General features: G+C 48.9%; 1 protein-coding gene across 1 annotated transcript; it reads right to left on the bottom strand.

Annotated features, from left to right (window-relative positions):
• Positions 1–954: 954 nt before the first annotated feature.
• LOC142556996 (uncharacterized) lies at positions 955–16,242 on the bottom strand. The gene is made up of 3 exons (XM_075668503.1): positions 14,162–16,242; positions 7,403–7,861; positions 955–2,610 (listed from the first exon to the last, which is right to left on the bottom strand). Exons 1-3 carry the CDS (start codon positions 14,405–14,407, stop codon positions 1,648–1,650), a joined length of 1,668 nt encoding a protein of 555 aa, XP_075524618.1. The 5' UTR covers positions 14,408–16,242; the 3' UTR covers positions 955–1,647.
• Between the last annotated feature and the right edge of the window lie 7,183 nt (positions 16,243–23,425).

Raw genomic sequence — 23,425 nt, 5'->3', positions numbered from 1 at the left:
TTGGGTCATGTGCATCGAAAGATAATATGAAAAAAGTTAATTAGTGAACACTTGTTAATTAGTTCACAGCGCACTGTGACTTCTCGTACAATTTACTTCTGCCACCTACAATGCAAGCGCAAAAAAAAAGAAAAACACTGGGAGAACCGCAAAAAAAAAAAAAAGTACTCCTAAAGCATGCTCACCACGCGAAGCACGCAAAAGCGAAACCGAGGTGGAAGTATGGTGAAACAGCCCATTTTGAAATGACGATTGCCAAAGACGCAACGGATAACAAAGATTCGTTTTGAAAAAAAAAAAGAAAGAAAAAAGCTAGCGTTGTATAAATTGGTCAGGTTACAAATATCCGGCGCCAACATCGGAGTGAATGAAAAATAATAACGAAGGAGGGTGAGCAACAGCTGACGTGGCCAGAAATATCCCGTTTCTGGAACATGTCGCGTTTACGCATCTCGCAGCTTCACAGCTGCGAGACGTCGAATCCCTGGCAACTAATTTATCAACAAAAAGCTCGTGCGAACGCCCGTGCTGATCTGAATCACCGTTCCCAATTAACGAGGCTCTCGAGGCCCCTGGCCGTTACTTTGTCATATATTAGAGGAGCTACTATACACCTACTCCGAGTACCTTCTGGCTGGCCAGTCAACCGTACGAATTACAATGACGAAACCGAGAGTGAAGTCACGCCGTTGCGAAACAATTGCATGCATTAGCTCTATAACTTGTGACGAACAAAGACAGGCGAATAGCGGCCGCATCAACGGCAACGCGCACTTATTGAAGTCTGCCGCTGTGTAAGAACTGCCAGCTCACCGAATCTGATTGTATCGCGAGATTGGCGATCGACCAATACGGTTGTGACCAATGTTCTATATATGAACGTTGGTTTCATATGTAGCTTCATATATAGTTCATATAAAGCTTCATAGATAGTTCAAGCTTGTGACCCTCAGCTCCGCCAACCAATCCAACCGAACTCACCCTTGATCTCACTTGTGCCATCGGCATGTCGGCAATGAACGAATGTGCGTTGTTTAGTGACGCAATAAGGGCAAAGAGCGCCATGCCGGTGTTAGTGACTTCGCAGTGAGGTGAGGAGTTCTATGAAGTTGATGTGACGCGGCTGTAAAGCTGCATATCGGTGTATGCTTTCGTGTCGGAACAAGACGACCACAGTCAGGCTGAGTCATTTCACTGTTGTGACGGACGAGACACATTAACGGAGGCACATTTATTTGAAGTCTGTAAGGACGCAGAGTCATTTTACCGTATACCACAAAGAAAGCCCAACGTAAGTTTGGGCCGCTGCCGCTTGCCCCGCTTGAACTTTAGGCAATACAGTACACGTGCCTGTGCGAAAAAGAAAAAGATAATAATAATAAACAGTAAAAATAATAAATTATCATTAACATGGTGAATAAAGTAAAGTAACGAATGTTGCTTTTTAAGCTGTGTAGAATAAAGTAGGTAATACGTGTTCCCGTTTTGTGCTGCTCGCGTCTCTGTTCCGAAATGCGGGTCGCCAGCCTCACGGGCGTCTCAAGCGTAAATAGCAAAAAATAATAACGGTAACGAACTGATCGGATACCGCCTCTCGGCTGAGGATCAAATCGCCCTACGCAAGAGGCATGTACAGAGGGCCTGCAGCTAGGTGTCGACGAAGATCATGTCGTCGACCTCGATGCACAGCCTCCGCTTCTTCTGCTGCTTCGGCGAAGTCGGCGGGGTCGCCGGAACCATGACGCCCAGGTCGCTACCGGGGCCTTCGCCGCCGTCTTCCGCCGCCGCCTCAGGGTCCGAGTCGCTGACGACGTGGTCGGCACCGACGTCGAGGGCGGGACGCCGAGCGGCGTCCTCTTTCGCGGGGGCCGGTCCTCCGCCACGCCGTCCCGCCGACTTCTTTATGATGTCGCTCACCCTCAGAGGCGTTCTCGCCGCGTTCGACACCGCGCCGCCCTCGGCGGAGGACGCGGCAGCGGCCAAGCGTTCGGGCCTGCCGCTGGCCGCGACCAAGTCGCGCGCGCTTCGAGCCCTGCAGTGGGTGGAGTCCACGGTTTCGCCGCTGACGGGCCCCCGATCGTCGCCGGCCCTCGCTCGAATCGAGATCTTCTCGGGACCGAACGACGACGCGGGGACGCCGGCACGACGCCTTTCGGAGGTGTCGCCGGGTGCTGCCGCCGCTGCCTCCAGGGACTTGCCGCGGCTCGCGGTGCGAGCCGCGGCGGAGTCCGTGCCCCTACCGCGGCCCTGGACGTCCTCGCGCCAAAATCTGCCGAAGTCCTCTGGCCACGTATTCTGCTTGGCGCCGTTTCCGGCGCGTTCCTGCGCTACCGCGCCCTCGGCGGACCCTGCGTCCTCGGCGGCCGCCCTCCGCGACGACGGCGAAGGCGACGACGCGCTGGGCTCTCTCGCCGGAGCAGGATCGACCTGGTGTCGGGCGAGCTCGCTGCGCGCTCGCTCCAGTTCCTGCTGCAGCGCGGCGCACTGCTGCCGGCAGGCGTCGTGGCCCGAGGTCTGGAGGCGCTGCAGGCGGCCCTCGAGCCTCGCGACCTGTTCGTCGCGTTCCAGCTTGGTCGCGATGAGCTGGCAGCGGTACTCCTGTTCCTTCGCCTGCGGACGCGGAATAATCGAATGCGGGCAGCAGAGTTAAGCGTGCCGCGACAAGAGAGGACAGAGAGGGCAGCCACTGATTTAGACAAACAAAACGCAAGAAAGCTCGAATCGCGACGGCAGACACGGTGCGGGGAAAGACGCGATGCACACGGAAGTGTTCCGCAATGAAAAGGAGTAGCACGAGGCATATGCGGTGGAATATAGCGCATTGAATCGGCTATAGCATGACCGCGGCATTGTCACACATGGGAAGCTATGCCGAGCGCTCTACGGATTATTCAAGGGTGTTCCGTGTTGTATAAGTTGTCATCGAAAAGAGCTGAGGGAGATGGGGGAAGCGCAGGGAAGGAAAATAGGTCCGGGGGCTAGGATGAGCGCGGCGGCGGAGAAGAGACGTCGACAACAGAGGGTCTCAACAGACGCCCGTCAAGCGCTACAGTGCGTCAGTCCCGGAAGAAGGCAATCATGCGTGCTGGCCACGTGCAATTAATACATACGGCCACGCCTTTCGGAAAGATACGGTCCTTTGTCACGCAGCGCGTGCGTTTCCAAGTCCAACTGCGGTACGTCTAAGGAAGAAAAATCACTACTAGCCGCAGGTGGGAACCGAACCCACATCCTCCACATTGATCGACGCCTGCGACGCTCAACCAGCCAAGATGCGGTGATGATGATGAAAAACTTTATTTATCCCTCATTAAAGGGAAGGGGGCAACGGAATAGAAGGTGGGGGACGAACTACTTGAAGTAGGCCTCCCCTGTCCTCTCAGCGCACTCCAGGATGGCCACCTGAAGGTCGGGCCTCGAGCTGCGCAAGGCAGCCTCCCACTGCTCCTCACTAGTTATTAATTGCTTGAGGAAAGGGGTAAGGGGGTGCTTAGGGCACCCCCACATCATGTGGTTTAAGTCTGCTTTGGGAGAGACGCAGAATTTACAAGAGGGAGAAAGGTAAATGGAGGGATGAATACGGTGGAGGAGGTAAGGGGAGGGAAAGGTGCGAGTTTGCAGCTGTCGCCGCACAACTTCACACCTGCGCGGGGATTTGCCCATGAGTGGCGGAAAGGTTAAACGGTCTAATCGGTAATGTGTGCAGATGTCGTGGTAGGTAATACGCCGATCCCGCGCTGTAAACGTCGCCTCCTCCGTGACAAGGTCCGACACATGTGATGCCTGAGCCCGGACTGTAAATCCTCGGGCACTGGTATGAGCCGCCTCGTTTCCGGCAAGGCCCGCATGCACGGGAGTCCAGATTAATGCCGCAGTTTGATGGAAAGGATGGGCCAAGAGGAGGGAAAGGACTGGCTTAGAGACCCTGCCCGCTCCGAAGTTATGCATGGCTGCTTTGGAGTCGCTAACGCTAACGGATGAATTTGGGATTGTGAGGGCCAGGGCTATGGCTGCCTCCTCCGCCTCCTCCGAGGAAGAGCCAGGAATCGAGGAGGCCGCGGTGTCCTTACCGTGAGAGTTAACGACTGATATTGCATAATGATTTCTGTTGCCATATTCGGCGGCATCAACATAGAGCACGTCTTTTGAGGTGGAGAATTGTTTTTGGAGAGCCTTTGCTCCTCCTGCGCTGTTTGTGGTGCACAGGGTCATGTTTTTAGGAAGTGGGGGGATGCAGAGGTTCTCGTGTATGTGATGTGGAATGGTGTATTTAGTCTTGATGATGGGTGCCGGAGTGAAAGAAAGAGTTTGTAGAATGTGTCGACCTGTTGCGGTGTCAAAAAGTCTGCTATATTGGGATGTGAGGTGGGCTTTTGTGAGTTCAGTAAGTGTGTTGAGCGTGCCAGTAAGCATTAGCCTTTCAGTGGAAGTACGTATGGGGACACGCAGGGCGAAATTATATATTTTGCGTAAAAGAGTGTCGATTTTATCTGATTCTGATTTAATGAAATTTAAATATGGTGTTGCGAATGTAATATTACTGATAACGAAGGCCTGGACCAAGCGGAGAAGTTCGGCCTCCTTTAGTCCGCCATGTTTATTGGAGACTCGCCCTAGAAGCGTGGTCGAAAAGGGTTGATTGACTGTGGTTTGGAGTGTATGTAGGGTATATGGGTTGAGCCGGTTGCTTTGAATGTGTAAACCGAGCACCCGGATCCTGTCCACTCCAGTAACAGAGATGCGATTTAGGATGACCTGTATACTAGACATGTGTTTTTAGGCCCCCCGGTGGGATGGCAGAAGTAGCTCGGATTTTTGAGGGGAGCATGTGAGGTTCATAGCCCCTGCATGAGCCACGAAGGCGTCTGCTGCGGCCTGTAGAGTGTCTTGAATCTCTCCATCGGAGCCGCCAGTTGTCCAAAGAGTGATGTCGTCGGCGTAGAGAGAAAACTTGAGATCAGGAATAGATCGCAATACTCGCGCCATCGGCATCATAGAAAGATTCAAAAGAAAAAGGGGAGAGCACTGAGCCTTGGGGCGTGCCGTATACCTAAAGCGTACGAAGGGGATTGCTCTGTGCCTATATGTATGGTTGCGGTACGGTTGGCTAAGAAGGCACGTATGTAGTCATACGTCTTTCCGCCAACCCCAATGCGATTAAGCTCTCGGATGATGGCGGAATGTAAAACGTTATTGAAGGCTCCGTGGAGGTCCAGACTGAGAATTGCTTGTGTATCTAGACTGCTATTGGGTGTAATGATGTCATGCTTCATTCGAAGCATGATATCTTAGCATGAGAGAGATTTTCGAAAACCTACCATTTCTGATGGATAAAGATTGTTGTCTTCCATGTGTTTGCTGAGTCGGTTGAGGATGACGTCTTCGAGTGTTTTACCTAGACAAGAGGTTAGTGATATAGGCTTGAGATTAGAAGTGTTAAGTGGTTTGTTTGGCTTTGAGATAAAAATTACCCTGGCATCTTTCCACGAACTAGAGAGGGTGCCAGTGTCAAAGCAGTGATTGAAGTACGCCGTGATGGCTGTGACGGAGTTGTCGTCTAGATTGCGGAGTATTTTGTTGTTAATAAGGTCGGGGCCTGGTGCTGACATTGTGCGCAGGGTGTCGAGGGCATGGCGAACGGTGGCTGCGGTGATCGATGTCTCTCTGCTCACTTCGATCCCCTTCCAATTACATACAGGAAGCGTCTTGTCCTGTCTGTATTTCTTCTTGTGTGCCGTCACTATTGGCGCTTCACCTATTGAAACCCTTCCAATTGCCCTGCCAAGCCTCTCTTAACGATATATTAGGAAGATGAGCCTCCTCATTCATAATTTAACCTACATTACAGTAAAAAGACAGTTAATCATGCTTTACTCAATCGTTGCGTTGCCTCAGTAGATAAATGACGCTCAGAGCACGAGGTCGCGGGTTCGATTTCCAAAGGCGGCAACTTCATTCATCATTAGGGGCAAGATTCTAAAACGTTCGTTTACTTGGACTTAGATGCACATCAAAGAATCCCACGGCGGCCAAAATTAATTCGGAGCCCTTACGGCGCGGCGTTCCTTTGGCGTTTCCTTGGGAGGCCTCATCAATCAATCGGTCGCCCGACCCCTATAAATTTTCTTTTTTTCGTTTGCTTGGTTCTTTCTTGGCTTCATTCTGTTGGCTTCGTACTATGTTATGCTTCGTAATATGTTATGACTGTGGCATGCACAGGCGCACGAAATGTTCCCCCGATATCGCCTGTACTCGTGCGGATCACAAAGCGGGAAGGCTCGGCGGCTCTTTCTGCCTTTCCTTGGAGGTGACAAGCTATACTTTTATTTCGTTGTCATTGTTCCCTTTATTCTTCAAGACTTGTAATCTTGTTCTTTCTTTCCTCTTTCCTTCCCTTTTTCCTATCTTCTATGTTTCTGTCTTCTCCTCCGTTGTGAAGAGTAGGAAGGCGTGGGGCCCATTTCCGGTGGCGGATGCCAGCCTGCACCTCGCTTTTCCCTTTCCTTTATTCGATGTGCATATAGGTTTTAGATAATAATAATAATAATAATAATAATAATAATAATAATAATAATAATAATAATAATAATAATAATAATAATAAGAAGAAGAAGAAGAAGAAGAAGAAGAAGAAGAAGAAGAAGAAGAAGATAAGGATCGCGCGCAATGAGCGACGGAACGAAAAATTTTAGCTGAACGTTAGGAGACAGAAAGAGAGCGGTGTAGACCAGAGAGCAAGAGGAGATAGCCGATATTCCAGTTGTCATTAAGAAACAGGAAAGTAAATGAAGCTTTGCAGGCCATGTAATGCGTAGGGCAGATAACTGGTGGACCTTTAGAGTTACACAATGGATGCCAAGGGAAGCCCAGTCGAAAATGGCAGAAAATTAGGCGGGGGCGATGAAATTAGGAAATCTGCAGGCGCAAGCTGGAATCAGCTTGCGCAGGATAGCATTAATTGGACATCGCTGGTAGAGGCTTTCGTCCTGCAGGTAGACATAAAAATGGGCTAATAATGATGATGGTGATGAATACTTGAGCGGAAGCCGTTGAGGATGACTGTCAATGTAAGCAAAGAGCCCGAGCGAAAGCGCAACCGAGCGAACGAACCAGAGAGCCAGCGAGATGGAGAAAGAAAGTAGGCGAAATATAGAGTGAACGAACGAACTTTCTCTTTTTTTCCTGCCGACTCAAACGACCGACCAACCACGAAAACGGCAGAAAGAACCACTTCGCCGTGCTCCCTCACGGTTTGCAGAACCAAGCACCTTTCTTTCTTTTAGATCACTATCAAGAGACAAACGAGACTATTCGATGGCTCCCGCAATTCGAAGCTCCACTCCATTCACCCGGCGGTCTGACCCCCCTCCCCCCCTCCCGACGTATGCTAATAACTACGAACCTCGAGCCGCTCGCGGCACTCCCTGAGCTCGGCGGCCAGCAGCGCGTTCTCGGCGCCCCTCGCCTCGACCTCCTCGCGCAGCTTGGCGGCCGAGGCCGCCTCGGCGTCCAGCCGGCGCTGCGCCTCGCGTCGGCCCCGGCTCTCGGCGTCCAGCTGGCGGCGCAGCTCGGCCTGCCGCGCCTCGTGCTCCAGCGAGCCGGCGCACAGCGAGGCCCGCGCGTCGTCCAGGTCCTCGCGCAGCGCCTCGTGCTCGGCGCGCAGCCGCTTGAGCCGCGCGGCCGCGTCGGCCTGCTCGGCGAGCGCCTGCTTGAGCGCGCCGTTCTCGCGGCGCAGCAGCTTCTCGTTGTCCTCGGAGAGCCGCTCGTGCATGGCCAGGTGCACGAGCTCGTCGCGCTGCCGCTGGTGCTCGAACCGCAGCTGGCTGTACGCCTGGCGCCACTGCTGCACCAGCTGGCGCACCTGCGGCGCGCGACAGGTAAGCTTAACTTGTCACAACGAGCAAGTAAGCCTCGCATTAAGTGTCCGCGCAGCAATGCGTAGGCGCCTTCCGGAAGACCGTCCGGTCATAATAGGCGTCAGGTGTTTACCCAGAAAGTGTGAGCCGACTATAGGTCACCTCAGAATTACCGTAAAGTGCAAATGTTGACCTCTGTTATTTGATAGGAATTTCACTTAATTCTGGAGTTTTACGTGCCAAAAACGCGATCTGAATGCGAGGCACGGCGTGCATGCTAGTGGGGGACTCCGAATTAATTTTGACCACCTGTGCTTCTTTAACGTTTACCCAAATCTAAGTGAACGAGTGCTTTTTTGAAGACAGGGTCTTACTAGCTGACTTCACACGGGTTTGGTGTATCTGGGTATTTTGTAACCACTTCCGAAAAAAGCTACTCTTTTGTGCATCCAGAGCATCGTAGCGAGTCGGCAGAGGTATCAAAATGAACCTCTCAGCGAGACAACATGTGATAACTAGCAGTAGTGTAGGTAAAATTAACGGTACTGGCGTTATTAGCGCCAATGTAGTCGAAAATTCACCACATTGCGCTGCATCCCTGTAAAGGGTGCACCGCCGTAGAGGAAGACATGTTGAGGCAAAGCATCCGTACAGCCCGCTTTTGGAAAATGGGGCAAGTTCGATTGGACTAAGCAGTGCTCGTGCGAGGAAATGCTGTTTGGAAGAAGGCTTCGGCGGTGCTGCGCAAGAAGGGACAATTAGCCACAGAGTAGGTAAAATTAATGGTACGGGCGTGATTAGCGCCAGTCTAGTCGAAAATTAACCACATTGCAACATAGACTCCACAATTTCCGGAATCGGCCCATCTGGCCTCTTGGTTTAACAAATAATAAAGCGTCATCCAAGTGTCGACGCTAAAGAAGACAAGGTCGACATATAATTTTGCGCCAAATAAGATGCGAATAAGATGGAAATGAGTGAATAATGATAACGAAAACACAGAAGGATATAGAATAAAGCGATAGATTGAACATTTAATCATCAAATCATTTGAAACGCCATGCACATTGACCTTGCGTTCCTTAGCGTCGACACCTGGTTGACGCTTTCGTTTCATTTATTTTTTGTTAGTTTTTTTTAAGGCGAAAGCCTTAGGTCTCTGCGTTTCAAGGTCGTGCTGTGAAGAAAATATCACGTGACCCAAGAAAGGCCAGAAGCGAACCAAAGCATGTCCATCCGTGTATAAGAGACGATTAATAATTAGTAAAGTTAATTAATGACTGATCGGTGATTGGATTAAGGTGAATTAAGGTCGATTAAGGTGGATTAGGGTGATTAAGGTGGATGAAAGAGCATTAAAGTGGATTAAGGTGCATTACAGTAAGCTTTACAAGGCTTTCGCCGACGCGTCTCTTAGGCGATAGCTGAGGACACCTGGGAATTTTTCATTTCGCTCCCACCGAAATGCGGCCGCCGCGGCCAGGATCGTACGCGCCACTTCGATGTCGGCAGCACAGCGCCACAGCCATTGCCCTATGCCGAGGCGGCGGGTCAGTCTTTGTCTTACTTGCGCTACAGTGACTAAGTTACTCTTATATACCGTTCTCTCTGCGAACGGCAAATGCGGCTATGCGCGCTCATTCCGGAGCGGGAAAAGTCGAGCGCGCATGACGGGCATCCTAGTCTGAAGAACTGCGATACGGGACGAGACGGTGTGCCCACGATCCCCTTCGTACGACGGGCAAAACTCGAAGATTCTTGGGCCAAAACCTGAGAAGCTGAAGCTCTGTGGCGACGACAGGAGACACAACCGTGGCGTCGTATCTGTTAGCAGGAGTAGGAGCAGCGTCGCCCACGGCTAGTGTTCGAAAAGAAATACGTAAATGACCTGGGTGACCAATTGTTGGTAGCTCGGTTTAGCGGAGGTTTAGCGGTTTTAGCGGTTTAGCGGACCTGTCAAAACGTTTAAACGTTTTGACAGGTCGAGAACCGAGAGTCGACTGGCTTTATTCAAGAGTAAAAGCAGGTTTGCCTAGTGACAATGGTGGCGCCCCTGCCGGTTCGAGCAGGGGGCAATGACCCCCACGGCAGGGGCAACGAATTGACGGACGGACGGTAGCTACACTTCTATAGCGCAATTAATTTTTTTTTCCGCTCCAAAATGGACGAGATCCAACTTGATAATATTTTCCGTAGCTGTGGGAATCGATAGGGCGAACCAAAGCCCTTCCTCACCCAGACCTAGACAGGAGGCAAGCACGGCACTGGCGCCGCCTGCAAAGAAACACTTTCCCACATTTATACAGGCTACACAAAATGTACCCACACAAATACAGCAACACATGCCCGTGGTGCGAAGGAACACCGACATTGGAACACATAACATTCCAGCGCGCGTTACGTCCGGCGGCTGCCACCTCGCCGCTGCTATAGACAACACTATCCGTAACTTGGTCGTGGGAGGCGCGACTCGCGGAAGTGGAATTGGGAAGCCAACTGGCGACCCTTGACCAGGCCCGGCGAGCCGCTGTAACCGGTGGGGCCCTGGAAGAGGGGCTCCACCCACCATAACCAAACAACCTATACTTCAATAAACGTTTACTCTCTCTCGAGAGAGAGGGTGACCGCGGGGAGGCCAACTACAGCACTTCGCGGTGGCGGGTGCTCGAACGCGCGACTCAGCCACGAGAGAGAGAGAGAGAGAGAGAGAGAGAGAGAGAGAGAGAGATTTAATGATATGAAATGCAGAGAGGTCGGCCTGAGGTACATACCTCGAGCCGGATACTCTGCATTGGGGGAAGGGGAAGAGGGAGAGAAAGAGGGAAGCACGCGTTATCTATAGGGAGAGTATATATACCTCGGACGCATGGCGCTGCCGCCATCTACCGAAGGCGCTGAGCCGTGCTCCCGTAAGGGTAGCAGAAAATATATAGCGTCTACGTCCTTTCTTCTGAACCACTATACGGGGTGGTAATCTTTTTCTTAAGTTCTGCAGATTTCTTTTTTAAATCGCCTGAGGCAGGTAACATAACTATTGTCCTTGAGCTGGATTATATTCAAAAAGGCGGACATTACATGCACGATAAATCAAAACACGTACTCAAGATATTTAAGATAAATGACTAATTAACTTTTTATTAAATAATTTACGGCACATATTGCAGTTTGCAAATTGTGTAGCTGATGAGTCAGCCTGTAAGGCGTATCCACGAATTTCCGGGATGACACCAGTTTCGAGACATTCATTGCCAAAGTGTGCGACGAAACACGTGGGCGTCCCAGTTACTTTCGCACTTCGATGCATTTAGAAAGTGTGTTGGTGAAAAAAAAAAAAAAAGAAGCGGAACAACAGTGCATTTTTTGCCGCTGGTTTTTGGTGACGCATATATTGAAACCAGTTCCACTCTCAAGATTCCTTCCAAGTTGATATGCCCTGTAAGCTCAGCGGCTACGATTCGTAAATTGCCATATGTGCCCTAAAATAATTAATTGAGAAGCAAATCAGTAAAGTTCAAATTCAAATTAAATGAACTAATCGACGCACAAGTTAGTTTTCCGGACATCGATAATTTGGTCATACGCGAATTACTCGTGAAAAAAATCAGCAACAATAATCACTCCCATTTACCCACTTTCTCCTAGCTGATTGGTTTTTCTCTTCTATTTTCTTTGAGCGAAGATATGTTCCGTGTTACAATGGATATATATATATATATATATATATATATATATATATATATATATATATATATATATATATATATACTGTTACGGGGAAGAAAGGTTTAGATATATGTATAGGGTAATTACAAAGCATTCATTGGCATACAAGACGGAAACCAGTCCTCGCGACATCAGCCAGCGTCCTCGTCTTCTGTACTGTCCTCAGCTTCGTCTCTGGCTGATCTTGGTAATTATATATACGAGGCAGTGTCGGAATGGTGTCTCAAGATAGGCCGCAGTAAGCGCTTATTGCAGAAACGAAGTGGACCTGCCAGCGTTGCGATGGGCATGCCGCCGACTGCGAGGCACCTTGATTGGTGCGTCCCAGCTGTTCCGGCTCTCACGAAGCAACGTCGAAGGATTGCCCGAAGATACAACAGGAAGTTCCTATTCTCCGCAAAATGGCAAGAGACGCGTCTTGCCACAGAGAGGCTGCTCAGACGGTTCGCCGAGACAGACAACGCTCGCGTAAGAAGCGCCACCTAGGGACTTCAGAAGACCCGCATTTCAGGTCGCAGGGGCCACGACAACCTCTACCTGTGCTGGCACCCATAGAGTTTCGTACAATAATTACTACAGGGAACCCTGGCCCTATAGTGTCTACGGGAACTGCAATGAGGGCGGTTGTGCCAGCCATAGAGTTTCTCACTATATTAACAGCACGGGAATTATGGGAAGTACATGGATTTGCTTAAACTTAGAGATTCTGACTTCAAACGGCTTTGGGACTTTGTGAAACTCGTTATTTTCAGCGATGTGTTGCGTAATAGGCAATTAGGTAAACACCATTAAAATTATCCGACTGCAGGATTCGAACACAGGACCTCTAGCACAGACGCCTGATATTGAAACCGTTAAGCTACGGACGCATGCATCGACAACCAATGTGAAACGCCCTTATCAATTTATCGCGGGCATGTCAGTGCCTTGAGACGCTTGGTGCGTTTCGATTTGGCCATCTCGACAAGCTCAACCGTTGCAATTAGTAGCGATTGTGTGTGTTCGTAGTGTCTTCTGCGCACTTCGAAGAGTATAGCTTGCTCTGAAATTTACGAGAATGAAGGCATATAAAGCGTAATAAACAAAGCCACAAGAACGTCCGAATCTTCAAGCACGTAGATCAGACAAAACCAAGTGCTACTCATCATTTCCATGGGGTCAACGACTGCAGCGCGCATTTAATACATTGTAGGAAAGTCTATGAAAATGATTCAGGCCGACCTCTCAGCTTTTCTATCATAATAAATACCTCTCTCTATGCTGGCACCCAGGACGGTAACCACACCTACTGCAAATTCAGGGTCGCTGAGAGCACAGGGCGAACATTCGTCGCCTCTGGGTGGCACAGACACGGAGTGGCCTTTGCTGCCCTCTAGACCCACAGGCACTGCGCCGCAACGTATAGTGTTCCTCTACGTCAGGAGTGGATGCTAAGGCTAGCAAAGCCGACGACCCTACAGGCAAGCAATGAGCCAAAAAGGATGACAAGGAAATCGTTGAAAAAATGCTGAAGCACCTGCTAGAATCAATGCGCGTGATACTCCGTGGTCTTCCGGCTCCGGCCCCTAAAAGCGCCGTGCATGCATCCTCGCCGTACTGGAGCTGCTCGTCACTGCTCTTGACACAATTTAAAGATCTTTAATTAGATCTAGGCGCCTGTGATGCCCACGCAAGGGAAGGCCACACACAAGCCCACACACGTTGCGTTTTTTTTTGTGAAGTTTCAGTTAGATTCGTGATTCCCATAAGTATACTGAACTTGCCTTCATCGTTGTGTATCCTTCTTCTATGTCATCATCACCGGCCCTCATCCAGCCTTTACGTTGGCGTTCCCCTTTCCCCCTGTGCAAAGAGGCAGGCTAGAGCAAGCTAGCTCAGGCCGACCTCTCTGCCTTCCTTCCAATAAGTGCTCTGTCTCTGCCACCTAAACGAAACCTGACAGCAAGAGCAACAGAAAACTTGTGCAACTGTGTAGTACTAACTGTACTACTGTGTAGTACTAATTTTGTGTACAATTCTTTGTAAAACTGACATCGTTGATGAATAAACTTGAAAATGGAGCAAAACTGCGTCGCGCCGAGAAAGCCCGACTTCGACATGTTGCGAAGCGTTCTGCTCAACGCAAGCACCTGCTCCAATCCAAAACGCCACAAATACATGCGACTAACCGTCATATTACACATATGTGCTTCGGTTACAAGACCATTGCATTTCCGCTATAAAATACTGAATAAAGCGTTCGGTTTCACTTTGCACCTACATTGCAAAACACAAGCACGTGTTTCAGTACTCCTTATGCATTTACGGAAATCTTCGTTGTATATAGATTCCAACAGGGCACGTTAGATGCACCGCATTTTTTTTTTTCACCAATGAAGTGCTGTACTTCGGCCCACAGGAAACTTGGAACACGATACTTCCTCTTCTCATTATTGTGATTAACGCAGACAAAATTGGACACGCGTTTCGCTTATGTACAATACCATTAGTATTCATAAACTCTCAACAGAATCGTGCCGTCAGTTCGTAGACTTTTCTAGAAATGCTGAATCTACACCGCATGCTCCCCCCGGGTTCCTCACCTGGCTCACGTCCGTATTGCTGACGAGGGACGAGGTGTTCTCGGTGCCCTTGTTAGCCATATCGCTGGCATTGATCGACATGAATGCAAGGAAAGAACTACGAAGCACGTACGCAGATGCACTTCCAATATGATGGCAACACGTCAGTTGTGAATGGTGTTTCTGGCTTTTGAACACGGTTAAGAGCAGACGACAAACGGTTTCTCCTAATACCCGTTGTGTGTCGCCACGATCGCGGTCGCACATGAAAGTGCTACAACGCCAAACAGCTATCCAGCACGGAATCGGTCTAAGCGAAGCTTTCTTTGTTGTTTGCGAGGAACGCTGTTCTTGTTTGGTGACCGTTTGAAACCAAGTTTGACCTGTTTTCACCGGAAAAGCCTCGCTCAACGTAACTCATAGAGAAAGAAATTGTGGAGTTGTGGCGCTCCAACACTATCCATACCAACACTGCAGACACGTCCTACCGAAACTAGTCTATAGTACGCACATGCGCTACGCTGAACAGAATTCGTCTTCTGCGAAGTATTTTCCAACGCACACGCGTTTGCACCGGTAAACGACACGACCACAGGTTTCGTTGCTTTCTCACCAGTGCGTACGACGTCCATTCTGGCCGGTACAGTTCTTTATTCTATGCCGGTACGTTCACGACATGTTTCACGACGGTACTCGGTGTTCGTCGCCGCCACATCCACGCTGCTCCACTTAGCGTTTACAAGTCCACGTGCGCTTGCGTTCCACCGTTGGTTCCACGCTGACCACGCTTTGCGTGCTTCGTTGCGTATACGACGCTGTTCCACTTAGCGTTTACAAGCCCACCTGCGCTTGCGTTCCACCGTTGGTTCCACGCCGACCACGCTTTGCGTGCTTCCTTGCGTATACGACGCTGTTCCACTTAGCGTTTACAAGCCCACCTGCGCTTGCATTCCACCGTTGGTTCCACGCCGACCACGCTTTGCGTGCTTCCTTGCGTATACGACGCTGTTCCCCTTAGCGTTTACAAGCCCACCTGCGCTTGCGTTCCACCGTTGGTTCCACGCCGACCACGCTTTGCGTGCTTCGTTGCGTATATCGGCCGATGTTTCCGCTCCGCTCGACATTTCTGTCGGGCCCAGGCATCCTCTTCACTCGGCACCCGCGTCGGCTAGTACCTATGCGATGCGACGTCTTTCTGAACACGTGACACTTTTGAACGCCTAATCACATTTTCCCTCTCCCACGCTGCCCCACCTCGACCTGCCCTGCCGCCATATATGCCGTACCATGCAAGACAGCAGACAGTCTAAGAGTGATCGAAGGAAACTTCGGGCACAAAGCTTTAATACTTTTCGATATGCTTGTTCGCTTCCGCTTGACGAGCGCTCGCTGCACGTGCAGCCATGCATCCGCAATGCAGGGTGGATATGGGTTTACAGAGACCGTTTGAAGCTGGCGGATTAGGTCGCCCGCCGCCTCGGTTTGCGTTATTTCCGCGACCGGCACATCGTGCAAGACAGCGGAAAATTGTGCTTTAAAAACCAGGGCTTCACACCAGCAGCGGACGAGCGATCTGGCGCTTTCCCGTGACTTGCGTACACAAGTGCATGCTTGCATATCGCTTGCACAAGTGGACGACACTCAATAGTTTGAATCCCTGGTGCCATTTTCATTGTGATAGCGATTTTAAACTCCCAAAACCGGTTTATTTCGTTTTTCCTTCCCGTTGCATAATTTTCAACAAGATGTTTCTGCTTTTATCTAGCTCAGTCTTTCTTGTTGCTAGGCCATGTCCTCGGCTAACCCTCCCCAAGTGGCGAATAAAATGATTGAATGGCCTTTATTGAAAGGCTGGCGCTTTGAACTATGTTGGCGGGGCTTAGGGAATTTGGGTACGGGTGCAAAGGTAAAAGGAAAACAGGTGGCAACACAGAGTCGGCTGCCTGCGTAGGTCTCACCATAGATTTCCTACAAGAATTCTATGGGTCTGACAGATTGAACAGCAAACGAGGCGTGCCAGTGAAGCCCAGAAGTGGCACAAAGCTAGCACATTTATCGAGCCTATCCACTGGTCGGAATCGGTGAAGAAAAACAACACTGCCCACTGCACGTGCTAACCAATGATACTGCGCAACATCTGTGCTTGGTGCGGGGTTTAAAATAAACACTGAAGCGAAACGAGTTTAGACGGATAAAGTATCCATTCAAACCTCCGTTGTTAATTTCGAAATAATGGGCTGATCATCAGAAGAGCATGTGAAGACGAAAGTTGGTTTTTGAATTTCGCGCCGAACACCCAACGGCGGTTCCTCACTGTGACGTCACAGATTTCAAAGTATTTTCTCGCATTAAGACCGCACTGGCTCAGCAAAAGTTCCTGGAACTCGCCACGCTCAATCAACCAACGCAGTCTGTCTTTAGCATTAAACAATAAACAAGGCCCTAAAGACGCTGTCAAAATACGTGACGTCACAGCGAGCTCACGCGGGAACTTCAAGGACGCGTCGCCACCCGTCTTGTTATTGCGCGTTTTCTGGCTTACGGAGCGTCTTATCGTGGTAAGAGCGGCGTTTCTGATATTATTTAAGGAAGACTGACAGGCACAGAACTTAAGCAATCATTTTTCTCTTTAGTGTCCCTTTAAGCACTATGCTGTGCGACAGCATCTGTGCTTGTATATTCTGAAGGGCACGGCAGGCAGTACCGTATTTACTCGATTGTAACGCGCACTCGTTTGCCGTGACATAAAGAAATCCTTTACAACACCGCGCACCTTATTCTTTCCTACAGAAATAAAGCATTCTCTCATTTGAAAAAAAAAAAAAACGGATTTACTCCCATGCACTGAAGTTGCGATAAAACAAAGTCGCAGCTTCGCCCGAAAGTTGAAGCATCGATTACGTTAGCAAATTAGTAGACAGCTGTACGAAAAGTAAAGATAGTAGTTTTTCCGGCTGTATAAACTTTAAAACATTCGCTTACTGGCTAAATTAACAAGCGTGGTGTCACGCGCGCACAAGCAAACATGAACACGTCCCACTCAAAGACCACGGAAACTATCAAAACGCTGGAGCGAGCAAGTGCGGTAGCAGGAGCGAGGGAATTGACCTTCGTGCGGCCTCAGGCTTCAACGCGAACGAAGCGACGAGAACACAGCGCGGTACGTATACATGCGTAGACTCTGTCCGTCGCAGATCGCTTTCAAGATAGGGGCCGCGCGGCCGCGCGTACGTAGCAGCCGCCGGCGTAGAACGCCTCTCCTGTTGGCGCCAGTCCTGCGCGCAAGTTTCGGGAACTCCGAACGCCCGTGATGCGGTCCGATTTCCGTCCGTCCCCGCCCACGTGATTGCGTTCCTTTTAATTGCGGCATCGTGATGAACTCGGCATGTCTTTGCAGTCGGCACTCCCATGCCGATAGAGCAAACGCAGAAAACGATATGACGGATGGTGCACTAAGCCAAATGGAGCATTGCTCACGTTCTGGAGCACGTGGAGGAAGCTACGGCAGCCATATGCGGCAGCTAGGCTCGAAGCGCGTACGAGGCGGCCATTTTGAAATGCAGATGGCGATATGGTAACGCAGATTTAGGGTCCTACTCGATTCTAACGCGCACGCCATTTCTGGACCCGTTTTATCGAAAAAAAAAGTGCACGTTAGATTCGAGTAAATACGGTTCTGTAGCAAAGACACTGTGTGCGCGGCAGTGTTCCCGCGAGAAAGTGCTGCCGCTTTGGTAAAATTCAGATCGTATGTTGGCAGTACTTGGCCTCCCAGTCCAAATAACTTTAGCCTCGTATAGACCCATTACATGCTTTTCTGTGTTCATTATCCAAATCCTCCAGCAACTTCGCAAGGCCGCCGTAAACAAACTTTCTAAGGGTGGCAGGCATGCAGTGATAACGTTAGGTCTATTCGATTCAGCCAAGTTTCTCTGCACCTATTCACTGTGCACTGCACCTAGACCCTCGATTTCCCGAGGTGCAGCAGTGCACCCTGCACCCTGGAACCTTGCAGCGAGTGGGTGCAGCCCGGCACCCCCTACACTTTTTCGTTTGAGGCGCCGTGCACCTTTTTCTGAATCGAACAAGCCTGTTATTCATCCCACAAGCACAGTGTGGTTGCTTCACTGGGACTGCTTAGATGATGTGGCCCAATGAGTGGCCACAGATTGAAGGCTTTCTAGAGCAAAAATGTGAACATAGCTGTGCTAACAATTTTGAGGGATCAGTCTTTTTCATGAAGATTGCAATTTCACACAGCTTTAATCCAGTTATTGTGTTGCCACAAGTATCTACTTTAGCTTGCAATTGCGAAAAAAGAAAATCTTTGTAACGTGGAAGCCATCTTATTGTCAAGTAAGTTAACCTGGTGAGTTATCATGGCGCTTAGTCAGGCCCTGCAACACTTTTACAGCGAAGTCGTGGAGTTCCACAACGGTTTTCATGTGGCAGTGGTAACATGTGACAATGTATTCTATATCGAATGTTGGCCAGAGAACAGTGCTGGAGTCTCACAGAAATTATATAACCAGGACGTCAGATGCCGGCAATGTCTGATGAACCATTACCAACACCCAGCCAGGCAATACTGAAGTAACCATATGACCAGTCCCTCAGAATGCAGTCTGATGCCGTGTGGTGTTGGTACCGCTGGCACAGCAGGCAGGAACATGTGCTGAATATAGTGGAGACTACTGTATACCCTTGTAAGGGCCGCACCCTCAATTTGGCAGCTCAAAATTTGGAGGACAACATTTACAATGGAGACGCAATCGTGTTCGGTGCCCCAGTGCCATCCATGTGCATCGGCAAATTTTCGCGCACCGTGTAATTCCACGTGCCACTACTAGATGGCAGGAGGTGGGGTGTGTACAAGTCATTTTGACCGAAAGGTCCTGTTCTTTATAAGGGCCGCACTTCGTAAAAATTGCAAAAATAAAGGACAGCCCTTACATGAGCCTATACGGTATACAAGTACTAAGCTTGCATATAGTGAAGCAAGTGAAAAGGCTTGGGTATATAAAAAAAAATAATAAACTGCACTGAAACAGTGAAGCTTTTGCAGTCTTGGGCAGAAAAAAACCACACCTCTTAAGTCTTCTGAAGAATGGGGAAACTCCTTAATACCGTTCTGCTGTTCGGTGCAAAGTTGTTCAGAATTTCATGCACTTACGAAGCATTTTTCTTTTTTTTTGAACATGGCAAATAAATCTGTTCAGTCACTAGGTAATGCTGTTACGAACATCTCAGCCACATATTCTTACAATACACACAGCAAGGAAGACTACACTTCTGCTCACAAAATTGCCTCCTTTCTTTTTTTCTTTGATTCTTTACTACTTCCTGTTTGCAGTGCATTATTATACACATTTGCCACTAGCTAGATTTCTCGTCATGAGTGACTAACACTGGCAGAAGCAAAAACAGAAATGTCACTAATAAGGCCACCTTGCGGAAGAGAACAATACCACCACACTAATACCGTATGGCCCATCCCAATACCAAAGCTGAACATGATGGATGAAGCATGACAAGCATTGCATGGACATGGTGGCACAACCTCAAGATCAGTAGAAACTGCGTGGAGAATATTGCAAAGTTATGTATTATTAGGGGCATGTGAATAGATTTCCGAGACGTAATCAAATATGAATAGGGCCAGAACTGAATGGAATTTCGAATTTATCCTAATAGTTCTCGAATTATGAACACTGCCATTATCACAATATGAAACAATGCTTGCATCCCAGTATTATTAAACTTAACCACTCTGCCGCCAAGGTTTGCGAGTGGTGGCGCTGGCTAACACTCCCAGGGTACTACTAGGAAACAAGTACCCAAGAAGGTGGATGGGGAAACGGCGCCGCGGTAGCTCAATGGGTAGAGCATCGCACGTGTAATGCAAAGGTTGTGGAATCGTTCCCCACCTGTGGCAAAGTTGTTTTTTCATCCCTTTCATTTCGATTAATTTATTGTTTATTTCATTTAATAAGCACAAGTAATTTCTTCTATGTTGACCTTAATGTCAGTGTTTGTTGGCTTCTTATATGACTAATAAAAATCAGTCCCCTCAGTTAACCCCCCTTTCTTCTCGTTTAACACAGCTCAAGTAAGTTTTGTTTTAGTGCCCCCTTAATATCACACACTTTTGCAGCGTTCGTAAACGGTGCTGTCGAAGGGGGCCTCGTGAAATATGCTGGATGTAAACTTGCTCTTTAGAAGCCGTTTTGTGCAGCAGAAAAAATTGCAACGGAAGGGGCTACCATCTTTTCACATTAACAATCATCTACAATGGACAGGCATGCTCACATAGGATGTGCCTGCCACGCGCAAGTCATGCTCTGCCAGGCTCTTAGCTTAGAGGTCCACACAGAGCTCGCATCACATACCCACGAAAACACTAACAGAGCTTTCTAAAGAGGTAGCAGCAGCAACTTTGCTTGTACTGCATTATTTTTACAATTAAATGCAGCACAACGAACACTGCTATTATCAGTGGCTGATATAGCATTTATTTCAGCTAGTAGTGTTTTAACAGTGGTGGAACCAATTCTGTACTATGTTTATGGCATGGTCTCTTACAAAGGCCCTGTTTTTGGTAAACGTGATGATTTGGAGGCTTTAGAACACTAATACTGCCCATACTTCTGTAATGAACGCACTTGCATACTGAACGCATCCCCAACTCTGCTGTTGAAAATTTGGTTTTCCCACGCTTAACTGCACCCCCAACTTCACTCTTGAAAATTTGGATTTGTTATCCCCCGCATAAGTAATTGCACACCCAACTTTACTGATGCGCAGTCCCATGATTGAATGACCTAGCTGCAGTTTTCGGAGAGACTAGAATTTTCTACTTTCGCACATGCGTTTAAAGCAAGCGCACTTAATGCTTAACGCATGCTAGCCGCCAGTGCCGGTGCAAAGGCACCTCAAAGACTTGAGAGAAAAAACGCAACTGGCTCTCTGCAACAGTAACCTTACGCACTTCATGGACTTTACTCTGACGTAATAGGATCGCACACATGCGTGATGTGCAGCCAGGCCAGGCGCAGTGCACAGGAGGGTCCAAATAAAGAAGGGGTGGCCGGCCTGTTGTCGGCTTAGTGGGCATAGTCGGGTGTAGTGTTGAATTCCCAGTGTCTGTTGCTCGCCTTTCTGCCTGCCCATATTTGGTTTCGCTGTGTTTGAAGGACCCCAAGTTGAGTTATACGCCTGCTGCTGGACAGTTTATCTGCTCAGAGAAAGGGAAACGCTGATCATACACCGATAAACTTGGACATGTGGATGAGCAGGAGGGTTGAGGAAAGAAACGTACACAGCTTGCTTCTCAGAGCAAGCGCCGAAAAGCAGCGCTTCAACGTGACGCATGTGACAACAGCAGACAGCTGGAAGCGGCTGCGAGGACGAGCTGTTCTGGAACCATGCTGTGGATGAAGTGGCCGGCGACTTGACCGACAGGTCTGGTGGTTCCGATGTGAAGTGCAATAAGAATGCCATTGCAGTTTGTGAATAGCATAAGTATTTTTGCTGCTAAGCTATCTACTGCATTTTTCAAATCATTACCATCTTGCTTTCTATTTTTGCCGTTTCAGAAAAGTTCCCATAAAGATTGCCCCACATAATAAATGCACCTTTGCTTCAGTATTTTAAGGGAAAAAGTGCATTCGCTACACAAGTATTTACAGTAAAACCTCGTTAAATCGTGCCTGCTTAAACAGTAGTTTTGTTTTAAAAGTAGTAGTCAAATTCCAGACTCAGCGGCCATTGAACATAATGTGTTTTGTATTTCAGTACCAGCAGTAAACCGTACCAGCTTATTGCGTATGTATCAGCTAACACGTAGTGTTTCCACTTTTCACCGCGCAAACACTGCGGTGCGTCGTCTCAATCGGGTCACCCAGCAGAACAACAAGCCTCAGAGATCAGAACCAAGGATCAGAACAACCACCTCCAAGTGCCCTGTGTGTTTGCACGTGAAGCCACATCATTTTGGCACCGTGCCAGAGAGCGTCGTGGCGTCGTGCCAACAAGGACTCTCGTCATGCCAAAGCTCGGATAAAAAAGACGCCGGGTGCTCAGCATAGAAGAAAAATTAGACATCGTTTGTGCTATCAAAAGTGACACTAAGTCGGTGCTGGCATGCGACAGGCATCTACTGTTGACTACGGTGTGTGGCATTTGGAATGCTAAGCAGCAGTTCCTTGGTACCGCTGCTGCGACCGCGAAGAGATGTCGGCTACGAGGTTCGACTTTTTGCCATCGTTGCCTCTGTTGTTGCCGAAGTGTCGCCTAGCAACAGTGATGAGGATGACACGGAAAGTGACAGAACGGGCGATTCAGGCCTGACATTGGCAGAAGCTGCGCATTATGTCAGCCTCATGAATGCAATCGTCGCGACAAGAACAGCACCCCGCAATGAAAAAGACGCCCCGCAACATCTGCAGCCCTACAGCGCCAGTGTACGGAGAATATGCAACGTCAACGAGGACTCTGCCATGCAAGTGTTTGCCGAGAAGGGGGGGCTGGCTGAAAAGCTGGTTAGCAGCTTCCGTAAATTTGAGGCCGTGGTCATCACTGTTAGGCCGCAGCGGCGTCAAACGAAAACACTGGTCGCGTGAAGTGAATAAATACTGCATGTTTTTTTTCCCCTTTCATCGCACTCTCTCAGAGTTACCTTTTTGACAGGCAAGTTGGCGATATCATGCTATTTCGGTTAAGCAGTACTACCATTTAGTACATACTTTTTCCGAGCTCCGGCCAACTATGGTTTAACGAGCTTTCACTGTATATGGTAAACCATTTTAGCTCAACTCACCATCTCTTCCCAGTCATATGGAGTACTTTCAATCGAAATCGAGCCCGATTAGGATAAAATTTTTCCATTGCCATTGAGTACTTTGTGCAACCTGCGGATGGGAGCCAATCGCAATCGAGAGATTCATCCATATCTAAATGTGTCCCATGTGACTAGAGTATTAGTGTTGCTCTTATGTTACCGTTTTAACAGCCTTCAAAAGTAAGCTTTGTCTCCAGGTATAGTTTGTACATATGCCTGCATTGCGCATATGAAGATGTTTGACAATAATATGCTCGGTACAAAATAATCCTGGTACTAGACCTGGCCTGTTGAGCATTGCTTCAAAGCCCTCCACTGGCAACTTGCAGGCATAAACTACCTAGCCTGTGCATTCACAATTCAGACAAGCAGCAGCAGACGTGCCCTTGAGCTAGCCAAAAAAATGCGAGAAATAAGGAGAAATGAACGACACAGACATATTCAAG

Source organism: Dermacentor variabilis, chromosome 9 (genome assembly GCF_050947875.1).
Source record: "Dermacentor variabilis isolate Ectoservices chromosome 9, ASM5094787v1, whole genome shotgun sequence".
In the NCBI taxonomy this organism is placed as follows: Eukaryota; Metazoa; Arthropoda; class Arachnida; order Ixodida; family Ixodidae; genus Dermacentor; species Dermacentor variabilis.
The sequence above is the reverse complement of the archived record's forward strand: the minus strand, read 5'-3'. Positions and strand labels throughout refer to the sequence as shown.